The sequence below is a fragment of the Nuphar pumila genome, chromosome 15, assembly GCF_984573655.1.
Source record: "Nuphar pumila chromosome 15, dmNupPumi1.hap1.1, whole genome shotgun sequence".
Lineage (NCBI taxonomy): Eukaryota > Viridiplantae > Streptophyta > Magnoliopsida > Nymphaeales > Nymphaeaceae > Nuphar > Nuphar pumila.
The window spans coordinates 49,328,784-49,346,439 of NC_143263.1; the positions used below are offsets into that span (position 1 = coordinate 49,328,784).

General features: G+C 32.6%; 1 protein-coding gene across 4 annotated transcripts in view; it reads right to left on the reverse strand.

Moving 5' to 3' along the window:
* LOC149815377 (uncharacterized) overlaps nt 1–17,656 on the reverse strand; it is a 123,244-nt gene that overhangs the window by 69,284 nt on the left and 36,304 nt on the right. For all 4 annotated transcript variants that reach the window (XR_016428131.1, XR_016428130.1, XM_089990611.1 and 1 more), the window contains exons 3-4: nt 9,047–9,118; nt 8,846–8,959 (exon numbers count right to left, since the gene is read on the reverse strand). Coding sequence is in view for 2 of the 4 variants with exons in the window: in XM_089990611.1 (XP_089846737.1) it covers nt 8,846–8,959; nt 9,047–9,118 (186 nt within the window). In the remaining 2 variants the exon portion in view is untranslated. The remainder of the gene's footprint in view (nt 1–8,845; nt 8,960–9,046; nt 9,119–17,656) is intronic.

The following is a 17,656-nucleotide window of genomic DNA, read 5'->3' on the forward strand; positions in this document are numbered from 1 at the left end:
TTCATCTTTGTCCAATACAGTAGTAGTGCTCATAGGAGTAGATTTTGAAGCAGTTGAGTTCATGTTGAACCTCTTCAGAAGTTCACGAGCATACTTAGATTGATTGATGAAAACTCCATCCTTGGTTTGCTTGATATGCAGTCCAAGAAAGTAGGTGAGTTCTCCCATCATACTCATTTCGAATTCCTTCTGCATGGACTTAGAAAAATCTTCACAAAGAGTGTTGTTAGAAGATCCAAAGATGATGTCGTCGACATATATTTGAACAATTAGGGTATGATTATTCACTATTTTAACAAATAATGTAGAATCTGCTTTGCCAACAGAAAAACCAGTTTTTAATAAAAAAGTTTTAAGCCTATCATACCAAGCACGAGGTGCTTGTTTTAAACCATATAAAGCACGTTTGAGTTTAAAAACATGATCTGGGTATTTTTCATTTTCAAATCATGGAGGTTGTTTTACATAAACTTCTTCATTTATAAAACCATTTAAGAAAGCACTTTTAACATCCATTTGATATAATTTGAAATCCATATAGCTTGCATATGCTAAGAGCATTCTAATAGATTCAAGTCTAGCAACAGGAGCAAATGTTTCATCAAAATCAATACCTTCCTCCTAGTTGTATCCTTGAGCTACTAGTCTGGCCTTGTTTCTTATAACATTACCTGTTTCGTCTAGCTTGTTTCTGAAGATCCATCTTGTCCCAATGATTTGATGATCCTTTGGTCTAGGTACAAGATCCCAAACGTCATTTCTTTGGAATTGATTCAGTTCTTCAGTCATGGCTAGCATCCAGAACTCATCAATGATGGCTTCATCAATCTTCTTTGGTTCAAGTTGAGAAATGAATGTCATGTTTGCAATTCGTTCTAGCTGAGCTCTAGTTTGAACCCCCTTTGTTAGATCTCCCAAAATCTGCTTTTGAGGATGATCTTTGATATCGACAAAGGTTCTTTGCTGATCATCTTCATTAGACTTAGCTGTGTTATCTAAAAGTAAATCTGTACTTTCAACATCATCATCATTAGTTTGTATATGAACAGATTGATCAATAGATTCACAAAAACTAACATGCATAGATTCTTCAATAGTATTATGACTCTTATTGAAAACTCTGTATGCTTTACTATGACTTGAATATCCTAAGAATATGCCTTCAACAGATTTAGCATCAAACTTATCCAGGCTATCTTTTGTGTTTAGGATAAAGCATTTACATCCAAAAACTTTGAAATAGTCTATTCTTGGAGTTCTGTCATAGAATAGTTCATAGGGAGTTTTATTTAATAAGGGTCTAATGAGAACTCTATTTGTTATGTAGCATGCAGTATTAACAGCTTCTGCCCAAAAAGATTTTGCAAGATTATTGTGTTGGAGCATAGTCTTGACAGATTCCTGAAGGGTTCTATTCTTTCTTTCTACTACACCATTTTAAGGTGCAGCTCTAAGAAAGGCAAAGTTATGAGAAATACCATGCAAGTTACAAAAATTTTCAAAGAGTCCATTTTCAAATTCTCCTCCATGGTCACTACGGATTTTAACAATAGAACAAGATTTTTCGTTTTGTAATTTTTTTACATAAGATTTCAAACTGACAAAACGTCTCACTTTTGTTTTTCAAAAATACTACCCAAGTAAATCTTGAGTAATCATCTATAATGACAAAAGCATATCTATTATGATTAAGGCTAGCTACCCTAGAAGGACCAAAAAGTTCCAGGTGGAGAAGCTCTAAAGGTCTTTTACTTGAAATGACATTTTTTGATTTGAAAGAAAATTTTGACAATTTTCCTAATTGACATGCATCACAAAAATAATCCTTTTTAAAAGATATGTTGGGTAACCCACGTATTAACTTATCTTTAGCTAGTTTAGACATTATTTAGAATTGACATGGCCCATTCTCATGTGCCATAGATGTTGAGTGTCATTATTAGCTATGAGGCAATGTTCTGAGATGTTTTCTAGGTATAGTTCATATATATTATTCTTTCTTATACCTTTTAAGATGATGTTTTCATTGGTGTCAGCTATGAGGCATGCATCATGATTAAAGCTAACATTATAACCTGTGTCACACATTTGACTGATACTTAGTAGGTTATGTTTTAAGCCTTTAACAAGGAGAACGTCTTTGATAAGAGATTTATCTATGTTACCAATATTTTCAATACCAATTATCAAACCTTTGTTGTTGTCTCCAAAGGTGACGGTTCCTCCTTCTTTATGATGAAGAACAGTAAAAAGGTCTGGATGTCCTGTCATGTGCTTTGAACATCCACTATCTAGTATCCATCTGTTCTTCTTCTTTGGAGCCTGCAAAATATTACGTAAATCTCCTTTTTGGTACCCAATCGGGTCCTTTTTTGTTAGACTTTGGAACCCATATCCATTTGGATTTGGGTTTGTCTATCTCTTTAGAGGAGTTAAAAATATTATCATTATAATACTCCTTATTTGGTTCAGATGAACTTTTCACAAACGTGGTCTTTTGATTCATACAAGAAGGTTTTTTGAAATGAGAATAGCCAATATCATTCTTGTAAAAAGAGACCTTCTGAGAGGATAAGAGTTTATCCAAGTTCTCTTTACCTTTAGTAAACTTGAAAACTGTTTTCATGAGGTTCTCAGTTTTACTTTTTAGCTCTGAAATTTCTACTTGCATATTTTTAGTTTTGGAGCTAGTAGAAGAAATTTCAGACATAAGCATAAGATTTTTCTTTTTCAACTCAGAATTTTCACTGCTGAGTTTTTCATTCTCTTGAGAAAGCTTTAAATTTTCAGATTTTAAAACTTTATTTTTGAAACTCAATTTTCAAGATTCTTCAAATAGTTCTTGAAATGCATCTAGAAGTTCTTCAAAGGAAAAATCAGATATTTCACTTACCGAACTTTCGTTTGCCATGAAGCACATATTTGCAGTTTCGGCTTCATCATCACTTGACTCTTCACTAGTGGATGGTTCTAAATCATCCCATTGAGCATGCAGAGCCTTTTTCTTGAAGAACCTCTTCTTTGGTTCCTCAGCTTTGGACTTTCTTTTGAGAAGGGGACAGTCACGTTTTAAGTGACCTGGCTTATTACACTGAAAGCACATGGGATCTTCTTTAAGATCTTTTCTTTCCTTGTGCCTGTTTGGAAGCCGGTTCCTTTTCATGAAGCGCTGGAATTTTCTTGTAAGTAGCGCAATTTCTTATTCTTTATCTGAGTCTTCATTCTCAGATAGGGCTGGGAAAGCTAGAGTTTTCTTTACTGGTTGCTCTTCTTCCCTTCTTTCTTTCATGTGGACTTCATAGGCCATAAGATTGCCTATTAAGTCGTCCAATGTAAGCGTAGATAAATCTTGATCTTCTTCAATAGCAGTAGTCTTTTTCTCCCAATTAGTTGTGAGAGATCTCAAGATTTTCTTCACCTTTTCAGTCTGGGAATATGTTACACCCAGAGATTTCAGATCATTGGTGATGTTGGTGAATCTGGTAAACATCTCTATGATGGGTTCATCTTTGTTCATTTTGAACAACTCATATTTTCTAACAAGATATGAGATTTTGGCTTCTTTTACTTTGTTGGTTCCTTCATGAATAACCTCCAAAGAATGTCAAATGTCATATGCAGATTCACATATATTCTGTTGAATTCATTCTGATCAATGGCACAATATAAGGCATTCATAGCCTTTGCATTTAGGTTTGCCATTTTCTTTTCTTCATCAGACCATAAGTTATAGTCTGCGGATGGAGATGCGTATGGATGCTCAACAATTTTCCATACAGCAAAGTCTATGGATTTGAGAAAGATAGTCATTCTGCACTTCCAATATCCATAGTTGGAGCCATTGAAGAAAGGAGGACGAGATGCGTGTTGACCTTCAATATCACGAGCATAAGAGGTAGATGCCATTTGTGCTGGAAGTCTTGTTACGTCGAAACCAGGAAACCTGCTCTGATACCAAATGAAATTCCACTAGAGGGGGGGTGAATAGTGAAATATGATAATGATCGATAAAATAAAATAATTAAGCAATAAGGCACAACACATAAAACACAGAATTTATACTGGTTCGGTCAGTATCCAGACCTACATCCAGTCCCCAAGCAAACCACTTGAGCTTTCCACTATAACATCCGAGTCACCGGATAAATAGTACAACACCCTCTTCTCAAGAGGTCTTCTTCTCTCAACAGAGAAGGGGCACACCCTCTTCCCAAGAGGTCTTCTTCTCTCAACAGAGAAGGGCAACACCCTCTTTCTCAGAGGTCTACTTCTTTAAACAAAGAAGGAAAACAGTGAATAACAGAGTTACAATACTTCTTATAGAACCTTCAGAATGATATGAATGCACGAATGAAGGATTCTCAGAATGTTTTGTTTGTCACTCAGAGGATACTCTTTGTCAAAGAGCTGGACTTGACTTTTTCTCTTTTCTTTCTTTTTCTTTTTCTCTTTCTTTTTCAAGGCTCTCTTTTCAGATCACGAATAGAAATTTTTCTCGTTGTAGGCTCACGCGTCTATTCCATACCCTTGTTTGAATAGTTTATTTGAGTGTGTTTATATAGCTTATAAAAAGTAGTCGTTACATTTTGGAATTGTAACTTTTTGAAATGTGAAATGTTATGTCATTTCAAAAACATCTTTTAGAGAAGTTCGAGAATGCCTTTTTCCATAAAAGTAAAATATAGGGTACACTAGTCGTAATATTTTAGGTAATACATATTTTATGTAAAAAGTCTATTTCTTACAATAGTACATTGAACGTTGGGTTGTAGTTTTGTCTTTATTCTAATTAATGATTTGAGGTACATTGGTACTTCTTTGCTTTAAATGAGTGTAAGTACTATGAGTGCTTTGAGATATTTATTTGTACATAGTCATGTCAAGTGTTTTCTTTATGTTGTGTTTTTCAAAGTCTCCAGAGAGAATAAGGATCAAAAGAAGGTCGACATTCTTTGAGAAGGATATTAACAAGGATTTGTTACAGGAGGCATTTAATGCTTTGTAAAGAGAATGATGACTTCAAGTAAGTCGACATTCTATGGTTATGAAAAAAAGTAACTAGAGTCCTTTCAAAAACATATTTTATTTGTTTTTCTTTTGTGTAGCCGATTTATGTTTTTGTCTTCTTCTTATATTAAAAAACATTTCTTTAAAGAAGGTAACTAAAGTCTTTTTCAAAAACATATTATATTTGTTTTCTCCATGTAGCCGATTTTATGTTTTTGTTTTTTTCCTACATTCCTTTTTTCATGTTGTCTTGTATATAGTATAAGGTACAATTATTACATGACAAAATGTCTTTTTCATAAAAGGTTGTAAGAAGGTAAAATTATTATATGACAAAATATCTTTTTCATAAAAGGTTGTAAGAAAGTACAATTATTAGTTTTCAAAAAGGAGCTTTTTGAAACTATCGTATACTTTGATGATATAGTGTTTATGAATGAGTATGTAATATGCAATATGCAAGTTCCTGAAGGTTCTGTTACATATGACTCTACAGAAGAAAAAAAGTCTTCATCTTGAGGTAGTCGATCTCTTCATTTGAACTTTTAGGAATACATGGCTCATCAAGCTTTTTCTTCAAGGAGTATGATTGCACCATAGTTGTACTTGAACAGGAAGTCTCCATCCTTATTAGGTGAGATATCCTTGCATCAAATACTCGTTAGATTCATGGCAAAACATATTTAGTCATAATATAACATTTTTCAAGATGACATATTATCATATCATATAAAATCAAATGAGACAGTGTATCATATTATGTGACATCAAAACCGAATTTCTCAACATCTTTGATATGGTTTTTAAAAGAATTAATACATATTTTCTAAAACCTGATAAATTATAGGAATAATATTCCACTATATATTTTTACCATGGTTGCCAGTCGAGGAAGTGGGAGCGGGAGCGGGAAGCGATACAAGAAGCGGAAGCGGAAAGCGTGGGACGACTTAAAAGCGAATCAGGAATCATCTCGGAAGTGAACCGGAAGCGACCTAGGAAGCGAGAGGGAAGCAAAAAAAGAGAAAAAATAAATAAAAATAAAAATACAAAAAAATGAAAAAAAGGGAGAAGCGGGGGAGGAGCATGGGGGAATCGTGGGGGAAGCGCGCTTCCCCACTAGACTATGAGCTTCCGGTAACTCTGATTTTTACACACAGACACCTAAGAATAGGAGCAGCTAACACCTAAGTTTCATATTTCAAATGATTCTCGCATTGTTGATTATTTTAATAGTTCATAATATTATATAGGTTTAAATGAAAATGGCATGCTGCCATTTTTTTAAGAAATGAGTTTGATACCAGGCAATCAGCATCCCCTTACATTTCCAGGTGGACTAGTATATTGATCATTTAATAGTAAACTAATCACCCAAAATCATCAGAGGTCTTAAAACTGTCCAAACCATGACACAATTAATTCACCACACGACAAGATAGCATGCAACTAATTCAAGACCAATGCCTGAAGAACTGGCAGCAGATATTCCAGAAAATACAGCAGCAAATAATAATGAAAATGCAGCCATCATTGCATCACAGGATTCCTCCTTACTGGTACATCGTTCAACAAGAACAATGTCATATTGAACATTTTGTTACTTAGGATATACTCTTAGTTGAATCCAGATAATTCATTAGAACATATGAGAGACTCGATTTTACAATGATGCCAAAGATCACCCTCAATAGATTGAAGCCATGAACAAAGAAATGGTTGCATTGCATCAGTGTGGTACATGAGAAATTGTTGATAGATCCTTTACCAAGAATATGGTAGGATCCAAATATGTCTATAAAATCAAATACAAAGCAAATGGTACTGTTGAAAGGTATAAAGCCTGGTTAGTTGTAAAACATTGCATGCAAGAGTATGGCTTAATTACAAATTTACAAACAGACGTTCATCTCAGTCATGAAGATGAGAACCAACACTATATTATTACTAACTACAATTTATAGCTAGTATATGGAACAATTAGACATTAAGAATGTTTTCCTCCTACATGGAAGTTTGAATGAAGATGTCCATACACAGCAGTTGGTTAGTTATAGTGAAGGTGATCCAAGATTGATGGTATGCGAATTGAAAAGGACCATATCGTGATTTGAGAGCTTTTGCAATGTAGTTTGTGAATATGGATTTCATGGATGGTGGATTATTCTTTATATGTATTCAAGAAGGATAACTGTATAACAATTATCTTACTATATGTGGAAGATATGGTGATAACAGAGAAGCCCCAGGCACATACATCAGAGGTTAAACAATTGTTACATGAGAAATTTCACATAAAGAAACTTGATCCACCAAGACATTTTCTTGGGGAGGAAGCATATCGAAGGAAAGATTGTTTGTGCTCTCACAACAGAAGTATGCTCAAGATCTCTTCAAGGTCAAGTATGAATTACTGTAAACCCACTTGGACACCTGCTGCACTAAGGAAGCGATTCCAAAAGAATAAGATCTTATTGATTGTAAAGAGTTTTATAGAAGTCTTGTCAATACCTTGCAGTACCTCTCTTTTACCAAACCTAATATTGTTTTTGTCATGAACTAAGCTTCTCAATACATGCATGCCCCAAGGACTTCCCACATGGAATCGGCAAAGAGGATTTTACAGTACACTAAAACAACCATAACGGATGGTATTATATATAAGATTCTTTAACAGGGACTCTCTCATCAATTCCATTGAAAACCATTGCTTATTCAAACGCAGGTTGGGCAAGAGCCCAACACTAGAAGATCCATATCGGGGTATTGTGTATACTAGGAAGACCATCTAATTTCTTGGAGCAGCAGGAAGCAATGGAAGGTGGCTCGATCGAGTACAGGGGCAAAATATAGTCATGGCAGCCATGACATCAGAGTAATGTGGGTGAGAAATTTACTACCCACACTTGGATTACCAATAACAAAGTCTGTTATATTCAAACAATAAAAGTGCAGTAGCAAATCTTTGAATCGAGTGCAGCACAACAAAATCAAGCACGATGAGCTAGAAAATAATTTTGTACAAGAGAAAATTGAATCTCAGGAGCTAAAGACACATTTCATCTATGTAAAAGGAGTGATGAAGCTAAGTCATTGGGATTTGAAGAACAAACCCTTCATGGTTATAAACCATGTATAGCCTGAGAGGGGTTATTAGACCACGAAGTGGATCTAGGTCAAATCTAGATCCAGATCCAAAATCCAGACCCAAATCAATGATGATTACTTGGTAGAACACAGAGATTGCTTGCAGTAGGGACGTGCCTTGATGGTGTGGCACTTTTATAATGTTATTTTGTATCCTATATGGCTATTTAACTGCTTGGGATATTTTTGCAATTTTTCTCTATTTATACATCTTAATGGGATGTCCAACCCTAAAACAAAATATAGGGTTTTAGACTTTTTCTGCAAGTCATCCTCCTCTCTCCTCCTTTCTCCATTTTTACTCTGATTGTTATCAAATTGCTTATTGCTATAAAAGGAAATATCAAATACCCATGGACTGGTCAAATTGTAATGGTACCCTAATATACAAGGCAAGTGCACCTCCATAACAAAGTCTGAAAGACAGCATAACATGATTAGTGTATGTGAGTGATAAGAAATCCGTCTATTGCATGGACAATTTGGCATGATATGCAAATGAAATAAGCACCTTAACATAACAAACATGCATAACAAAAGAAGGCAGAAAATGGTTCAACGTGAAAAAAAAGGAAAGAGCACAAATAAATGATAATGACAATTGAAAGTCATTTATTGGTTAAGCACTCCATCAACAATACAGATACTAGTGTTTCCTATCCAGAATAGCAGCTCCCATAGACTGTCTTACATTTCCCATTTTAGTAGTCAATTCTTTTGTTTTCTTCTCAGCGTCACTTGCCCGAAGTTCCACAGCCTGTTGCTGCCTATTTTGTAGATCAATTTTACTCTTCAAAATTGCAACCTGTCAACCAGATAGGTAACATCAATTAAAACCAATGAGAGACCAAGTTTACAAAGCCAAACACATGAGGAAACTGCTTCCTATCACCTGGTTTTCAAGTTCAGTCGCTCGTGCACGAGCCTTTCCAACCTGTTCTTCTGCATCTGTTGCCCCCTTTCTCTACAAAGCAAGATAGGAATATGAAAATTCATTAGAATAGAAAAAATGGAAAGGTTACTTAACCCTACCTTTTATACAATGAGAAAAATGATCGATGTTTGGAACCAATGATTTATGATAATACATTTTACAAAGGGCAAAAATATCCACAATGAGAACAGAAATTATGGCCAACAATAAGTGATGCCTCATGCACCATGCAAAGCACTAAAACACCAACTATACATTTGGTCATATCCACTGCTTACAATCAACCAATAAAACAAAAAATGAGGCGACCTGACCATATCTAAGTTGTTTATCTTACATGAAACCGGAGAGAACCTTTGTCCAATTGCACAAATAAGATTTGAAGCTAAATCAATGATTGCACACATTTTCAAAAAGCATGAGTAAACTATTGGATGACAAACATACTTGAAAATTCTAGGGATTTCAACACAAATAGGTTTGCGAGTGCATACTTCATCAAATCTTCACAATTTCAAATAACAGCTTTAAATTTGTCTCATGACATAAAATATGACCCATTTTCCGAGACTAGCAAGAAAATGTGTACGGATTCATCCTAGATTATCCAAATGTGTGGCATATAAAAAGTTCTAATTTTCTGGAATAGTAGATATCCCTGTCCATTAAACATTTCTTTCCACCCAATTCTCACAATATCTAAATCCTAAAAAAAAATGTCACCTATGAGTCTATGAGTTCTAGAAATTTGAAGTTTGATTTTGTGTCTCTGTTCCATATCGTCAGATCAGGGTTACCAAAAATGCTATAGCGCTCGGGGAAGCGACCCTTTTAAATGGGAAGTGTGCTTCCCAATATCAGGAAGTGAATTTTCTTTTTTTCTTGGGGGGGGGGGGGGGTGCTCTGGAGCCTCGAACAAATTTTTTTGCCCAATATCAGAAAACTTGATTCATATTCGCTTCCCACTCGAATCCTAGGTCGCTTTCCTCTTTGTTTCCTATTCGCTTCGGGTTCACTTCCCTTCTCCCTTCCAAAACGATTCCCAATTCGCTTCTAAGTCGTCCCGCACTTCATGCTTCCTAAAATTTTAGAAGTGCCTCACTTCCTGCTCCTGCTTCCTTGACTGGCAACTCTGAGTTAGATCGAAGTTGGTTTACAGGCGAACCTAGATCTCGATAAACAGATACTAGCAAAAGAAAGAAAAGTCAACCAATTAACGCTTGGCTTGGATTTGAATTTTATTTTTGGCAGGACCCGAATACTTTGCATGTGCCTTAGCTAAAATACATACTTTACTCTCATATGGTTGACTTGAACGACCCAAACCTGATTACATTGCGAGGTAGATTATGTGCCCTAAACCGTAATAGATTATCTGATTGTTTCCAGACCCATCTAAAATCCACATGATTAAACAAACTGAACCCAATGTAGTCCCTAAAAAAACAATCAAGGTGCAACCAACTCTGAGCCACCAATTCCTAACCATTGTCACAAATATCGTCGATATTTTGAAAATATCGCGATATTAACGCGATACAATGTAAAAACGCTATTAAAGGTAAAATATCGTGATATTTTTTAAATATCAGGAATTTATATATATATATCGTGATAATATCGCAATAATATCAGGACAATATCAAATATTTTTTTTTTTTACATTTTAAATATGTTTTTCTTTTTTATTTTATATTTTTTACTTGTTTCTTTTATTATTTATGTATTTTTTTAAACATGATATTTTCTTACTTTTTTGTTATTTTTTATATTTTTTCTCGAGATTTATCACCAAACCTATATTATCGCGAGAAATAGCTCACCAAGATATAGCTGATAGCCTGATACTGATATTTATGACTATGTCCCTAACACAACCAAGACCAACTTCCTTACCTTTATCCAAACTTAGGGAATGGTCAACTCAACTTTGTCCCATCCCAACCACAGCCGAACATGGACATGCTTACCCCTTCCACAGAACTCAAGGAATGGTCAACTCAACCCAACACCCAATCTAACCAAAGCCCCATTATTATCTACTAGGGTCATGGGTTGTAGACCGCAGGTCACTAGGTTCATAGGAACTCCACGAACTAGGTAGGACCTTTATGAGAATCCTAATAACCAGCCACAATAATCAAAATAGAGAGGCTAGCACCGACAGACCCACCCTTTAACCCCAATCCAACTCACACCCAACTTATCTTTTGTGTGGCTTTGACTTGATTCAAAACATGCACTAGTCTAAGCAAAACCAACACACGCCCAACTTTGTCCAAAACAACCTCACATTGATCCGACCAACCCAATTCAAGTCCCAATGAATGGCAAGAGATAACATACTAAAAAATGGGTTGGAACAGTTTCATCTGGAGTTTTGATTAGGATGTCACATTCTCCAACTCTAATCCAAATGTTAATAAACGCAGGGACCTAGTAGTTGTTAAGTTGTAAAATATATATGTATTCACACACACACACACAGATATATATATATATATATATATATATATATATATATATATATATATATATGTGATGTAATAGGAAATACCTATTAAAGGTATTTCAGTATTTTCACAGTTTTGTAATAGGTTGTGCCCATTAGGGGTACAATAGTCTTTTATTTTCTTTTTGTATAAACTAATATTTTAGTTTGTAGTTGAGGGCATTTATGTAAATCATACATAGAGACGTTGGAACCTCCCCAACGGCTCCATTTCTAGACGTTGGGGTGTGTCCCAATGGCTCTATGTGGCCTTGGTTGTGTATAAATAGGGGTATTGTTTAAGTTGTATGTATCTCTCTCTCTCTCTCTCTCTCTCTCTCTCTCTCTATATATATATATATATATATATATATATATATATATATATATGCTTTGCATGTACTCTCACACACACACATATATAATAGGTAAATGCCCATTAGGAGTATTTTGGTCATTTCAGTCCTTGTAATAAGTTGTGCTCATTAGGGGCACATTAGTACTTTTACTTTATTTTGTTATTTTGGTCATTTAAATCCTTGTAATAAGTTATGCTCATTAGTGGCACATTAATACTTTTACTTTATTTTGTTCTTTTTATCTTAACTATATGGTCAAAGACCAAATAGAGTTGTTGGGTTCTTTTTAGACCAGTCAACATAGAGTTGACTAGTCAACATAGAGTTGACTAGTCAATAGAGTTGTTAGAACATTCCAACAACTATATTTTTTGCTGTTGGAACAATCCAACAACTCTATTGAGACTACCACTTGTGTATAAATAGGGGTGAACCCCCTTCTTGTTCTTTAATGCTTCTCTTAAGCATTCATGCTCAATAAAATATATATTTTTTATGTTCTTGTGTTCCTCTTTTAAATTCTTTGTTGTCTTCAATGCACTTAGTGCTTGTGTAGTGTCATTGTGCTCTTGTATTGTCCCTTAGTTGGACTTGTGTATGTGCATGTGCACTTTGTGTTTATGATTTTGTAAGCCCTTAGAGGCCCTTGTTTTTGTATTTATGCATATTTTATTACATGGTATCATAGCCAAGAAATCTTTCTTGGTATTTTGCCTTTTGGGTTTTTGGATTCTTTGCTTCAAGTTCGTGCTTCGCGAAGGTTCGTGATCCTTGTGTGGCTTGGATTCAACGAAAATCTTGACCTGATATGCATCTTAAATCTTTAGTGTTACTTGAGTTATCTCATGCATTATGAATGAGAAAGCACTCATTTTTCTTATCTTTGAAAAATTAATTTTTATTTTTGTTAAAAACTAAAATCTTTAAATATTTTTTAAAATTATTATTGGATTTGTTCTTATTAAATGTTTTATAAGGTTTATAAAATTTGTTTGATCTTGTGAAATGATATATGTGGATGCTTTTATGAGATCTAGTTTGAATCTTAGATTTTTTAACTTGTTTTATATGTATATGATCTAGTATTCTTAAGTATGTTGTTGGCATTTACATGCTTTATTCGAACACTTCATGGTTATAAATGTCAAATCATGTTTGTATTTATTGTTATATTGAAATTTGTTTTTTTTTTTTTTGAAAAAATGTCAAATACTTTAAAATATTTATTTTGAAATAGTTTGGTGTGTCATTCACAAGTACATTTTATGAGATTTTGCTTTGATGTATTATTATGTGAAACATAAATTTTTTTATGAAATATTAAAAAATATTATGTGGTTAGGATCTTAGTGATCATGGATACTCTGTTATTTTTAAAATTTGAATAAATGTTTTTTTTTATATTGATAAGGTATTGAGCATGAATTCTTTTTATGGGAGTTATTCACCTTTATGAATGTTTTTAAAAGTATTAAAAATAGTTATATTATTGTTGGTTATTCTTTTGTGGCCCTTGTGATCATCACTTGTGGATAATTATGCCATGTATCATATGTTACTTTTCATATATATCTTGCATTAGAGTAATATATTACTTGCATATATGCTTAAATGTGTTCTTATAAATATCTTATGTGATTCTTCATAGCTTTTGTATAGGATATGTTGCTTTAAGTTATTAAGATTATTGCATATACATGAATTTTGATCTCTTTATGAGTATCCATGATTAGTTGTACTTGTGTATGCTCTTGGTATCCTATATAGTTCTTTGAGAATCTCTATATATGTTTTGGCCCTCTTTAATGTTATATGTCTTTGTTGTCTTATAGTAGACTTGCTTCTATTGACCATGCATATGATTTTATATGATTGCATCAATTGACATCTTGTTTTGCATATGATTACACTATATTCATTCTAAGGTTTCATCTACCTTTATTGGATTTAATTTAAAATTTTATTTTTTCAAATTGGTTCCTATATATGAACTCACTTGATTTTCGTGAGTATGTATTGTCTTCCTATGACATTTTTTTTGTCCATCACAAATTTCATTTCTTTTTGGCCTTCTTCTTCTTCCTTTTTTTTGCATGACTCACGTTGGAGCCTTGAGGCGCAACATAATTATGTTTATCTGTGATGGCTATTTATTTTTGAAACCATGGTGTTTCGAAAGATTGTTAAAATTGATATCCTTATTCTTCTCGGTAACATTAGTTTGTTTTCATTACAAGCTCTCTTACCTCATGTGTTTTCTCTTATTATGCCTCTTATTTAGGTGTTATTTTATATAGACAAGAGATGTTTTTCAAGTAGCATTGTGATTGTGCTCTTGTTCTAGTAGTTGATACACTTGAATTTTGAGTGGCATTTTATGTAGACAAGAGATGTTTTTCAATGTGGTGAGTTATGTACACCCATTGGTTATTCACACTTTTTTAGTGTTTGTTAAGCCCATAAGTGACATTGTGATTGTGCTCTTGTTCTAATAGTTGATACACTTGAATTTTGAAGTTTGGAGGTCTAGTGAGGTGATTGTTTGTGGAGGTCGAATTATTGTTGAGATTTGCAAAATATCATTTCTTGATATTTATGGGATTTTTAAAATCTCTCCAAGAAATTTCTAAACTTTTACTACTTATTTTTTCCTTGGATGGAAAAATGTTTATTGATAAAATTTCACGCATTTCATTGATAACATATATATATATATATATATATATATATATATATATATATATATATATATGTTTTAAATATTGTTATTTGGTTCTTTGTACTTAAACCCATTCTAGGTTGTTTGAGTGAATTCTAATGGGTTGTGATTTATGAGATGGTTCTCATTCATTAATATGTGCATTAAAAATATTGCATATATATATATATATATATGTTTTGTATTGATTATCTGGTTCACATTGTTGTATGCATAAATTTAATTAACTCCTATTTTCTCAAAGGTTCTTTTTTTGAAGTGTTATACTTTATATGCATGTTTTTAGTATAAATTGATGATTTGCTATATTTGAAGTGTTTTTCTAAAAAATTAAGATATTATTAATACATGATTGTTTATCTCTTATTGATAATTTATATGTTATTTAGTGATTAAATTCCCTTATGATTAATATTTATGTTTTATTGAAAACTATGTTGATTTTGGGTTTATGATTGCCTAAAATTGATTTCATAAAAAAAAATCTTTAAGGTATGCTTCCCTTATCTTTCTTAATGATTGTCTAAAAATTATGAATATTTTGAAAAATTCTACTTGAGTATTATTCTTGGTCAAAATATATTTATTTATTTTGACACTTCATAACTATTTGGTCAAAATACCTTTTTTTGTATAGTTGAGACCTTTGTTTTGTTCTCTCTACAAGTTCTTAAAGATGAGATGGATTGACAAAGGAATCTCTTCAATGCATCATGAAGATAGAGATAGTTGATGAAGGCATTTGGGGATGACCACCAATGAAGACATTTGAAGACTTGTATTTGCAAAATTCTCTGATGTCATAAAAATGGAGATTTTCATCAAAGACACTTGAAGACTTGGATCCTTCCCATTGATTCTTTTTTGTATTTCCAAACTTTCGGTAGATCACACCGTAAGTTTGAGAGTTATAAGTTTGAGGGAGAGTATTAAGTTGTTTGTATATATATATATATATATATATATATATATATATATATATATATATATATATATATATATATAATGATGTAATAAATAAATACCCATTAGGGGAATTTTGGTCATTTCAATCCTTGTAATAGGTTGTGTCCATTAGGGGCACATTAGTTTTTTTACTTTATTTTGTTCTTTTTGTCCTTTTCAGTTTTATAGGGACTATTTGGTCAAAGACTAAATAAATAGAATTGTTTGATTCCTTTTGAAATATTCAATATAGAGTTGACTAGTCAATAGAGCTAGTTGTTGGAACAGTTCAACAGCTCTATTTGAGACTACCGCTTGTGTATAAATAGGGGTGAAACCCCTTCTTATTCTTTAATGCTTCTCTTAAGCATTCATGCTCAATAAAATATATATTTTTTATGTTCTTGTGTTCCTCTTTTAAATTTTTTGTTGTCTTGAATGCACTTAGTGCTTGTGTAGTGCCTTTGTGCTCTTGTATTGTCCCTTAGTTGGACTTGTGTATGTGCATGTGTACTTTGTGTCTACGATCTTGTAAGCCCTTAGAGGCCCCTGTTTTGTATTTCTGCATATTTCATTACAGGTATTCCCCTTCTTGTAAAGTTGATACTTTTCCAAGCATTCTAACTCCTTTATGAGTTTTATTATAATTGAAATATTATTATTTTTATAATTGTTGTTCTTGTTCTTATGCCTTAATGCATTATATTGCCCATAATGGCAGTATGTATTGCCTATGTTGGCACTTTGTATTGTTCCTTAGTAGACTTGGTAATGTGCACTTTGTGTTTATGTTCTAATAAGCCCTTAAAGGCTATTGTTTTGTTTTTCTGCATATTTCATGACATGGTATCATAGGCAAGAAAATTTTCTTGGTATTTTGCCTTTTTGAGTATTGAAATTCTTTGGTTCGAGTTCGTGCTTCGTGAAGGAATAGTGATCGATGTATGGATTGGATTCAAGGGAGATCTTGACCCGGTATGTATCTTAAATCTTTTTATATATATATATATATATATATATATATATATATATATATATATATATATATATATATCTTTTGAAGTTGTCTATCTCATGCTTTATGCATGAGAAAAATGCTCATTTTTCATATATGTGAAATTTGTTTGTTATTTCTTAAAACCTTTTTTGTATTTTTTGTTGTTTTTGTTAATTAGTAAATGATTGGTTTTTCTTGAAATCCCTTAAGTAAATGGGATTATTTGTTAAAAAATTTAAATATCTCTTTCAAACTTGTTAGATTGAGATCACATTTATATTTGTGCTAATTTATTAAAGTGCTTTCATAAGGATTTTGTAAAATAATATTTAAGCATGAAAATGCTTTTATAAATCCTTTTAATGCATAAGTATCTGATCTAATGTGTTTTTATAACGTTTATGTGTTCTTGACACTTAGATACTTTATTTGAACATTTTGTGGTTATAAGTATCAAAACATGTCGTTATGTATGATTTCAAATTTATTGTGTTTTTTTATCCTTATATTGGACATTGATGAACTCATATTAGTGTTGTTTCTTCATTACTAGATATCTTAAAATGATTTGAAATATTTATTTTAATAATGGTTTTGTGTGATTTTTACAAGTATGATCTTATGAGATTTTGTTTAACTTATGTATTGTTACATGGTATCAAATGTGGTTGGGTCTTAGTGATCATGGATATCTTGTTATAAATTTGAATACTTGATCTTTGTGCACTTATGATAGTCTTTCCATACCCATTGATGAATGAGTTTGTTTATTTGTGCACAAGGTTTTGAGCATGATTTCTTTGTGTATAACTTGTTCTTTTATGGGTATTATGTTCTCATCCTTGAGAAATTTATGTTGAACTCCTCTGTGAGGTTTATGAATTCATATGCATTGTAAAAATAAAAATAAAAACATATTTATGTTATATGCTATCTTGTTGGTCCTTTAGTGGCCCTTGTGATTGTGTTATAACTCTTTAATGAGCATTATCTTCCATGTATTTAAATGGGATTTAAGTATTATGCTTTTTGCATAACTAATATTGATAAGATATTA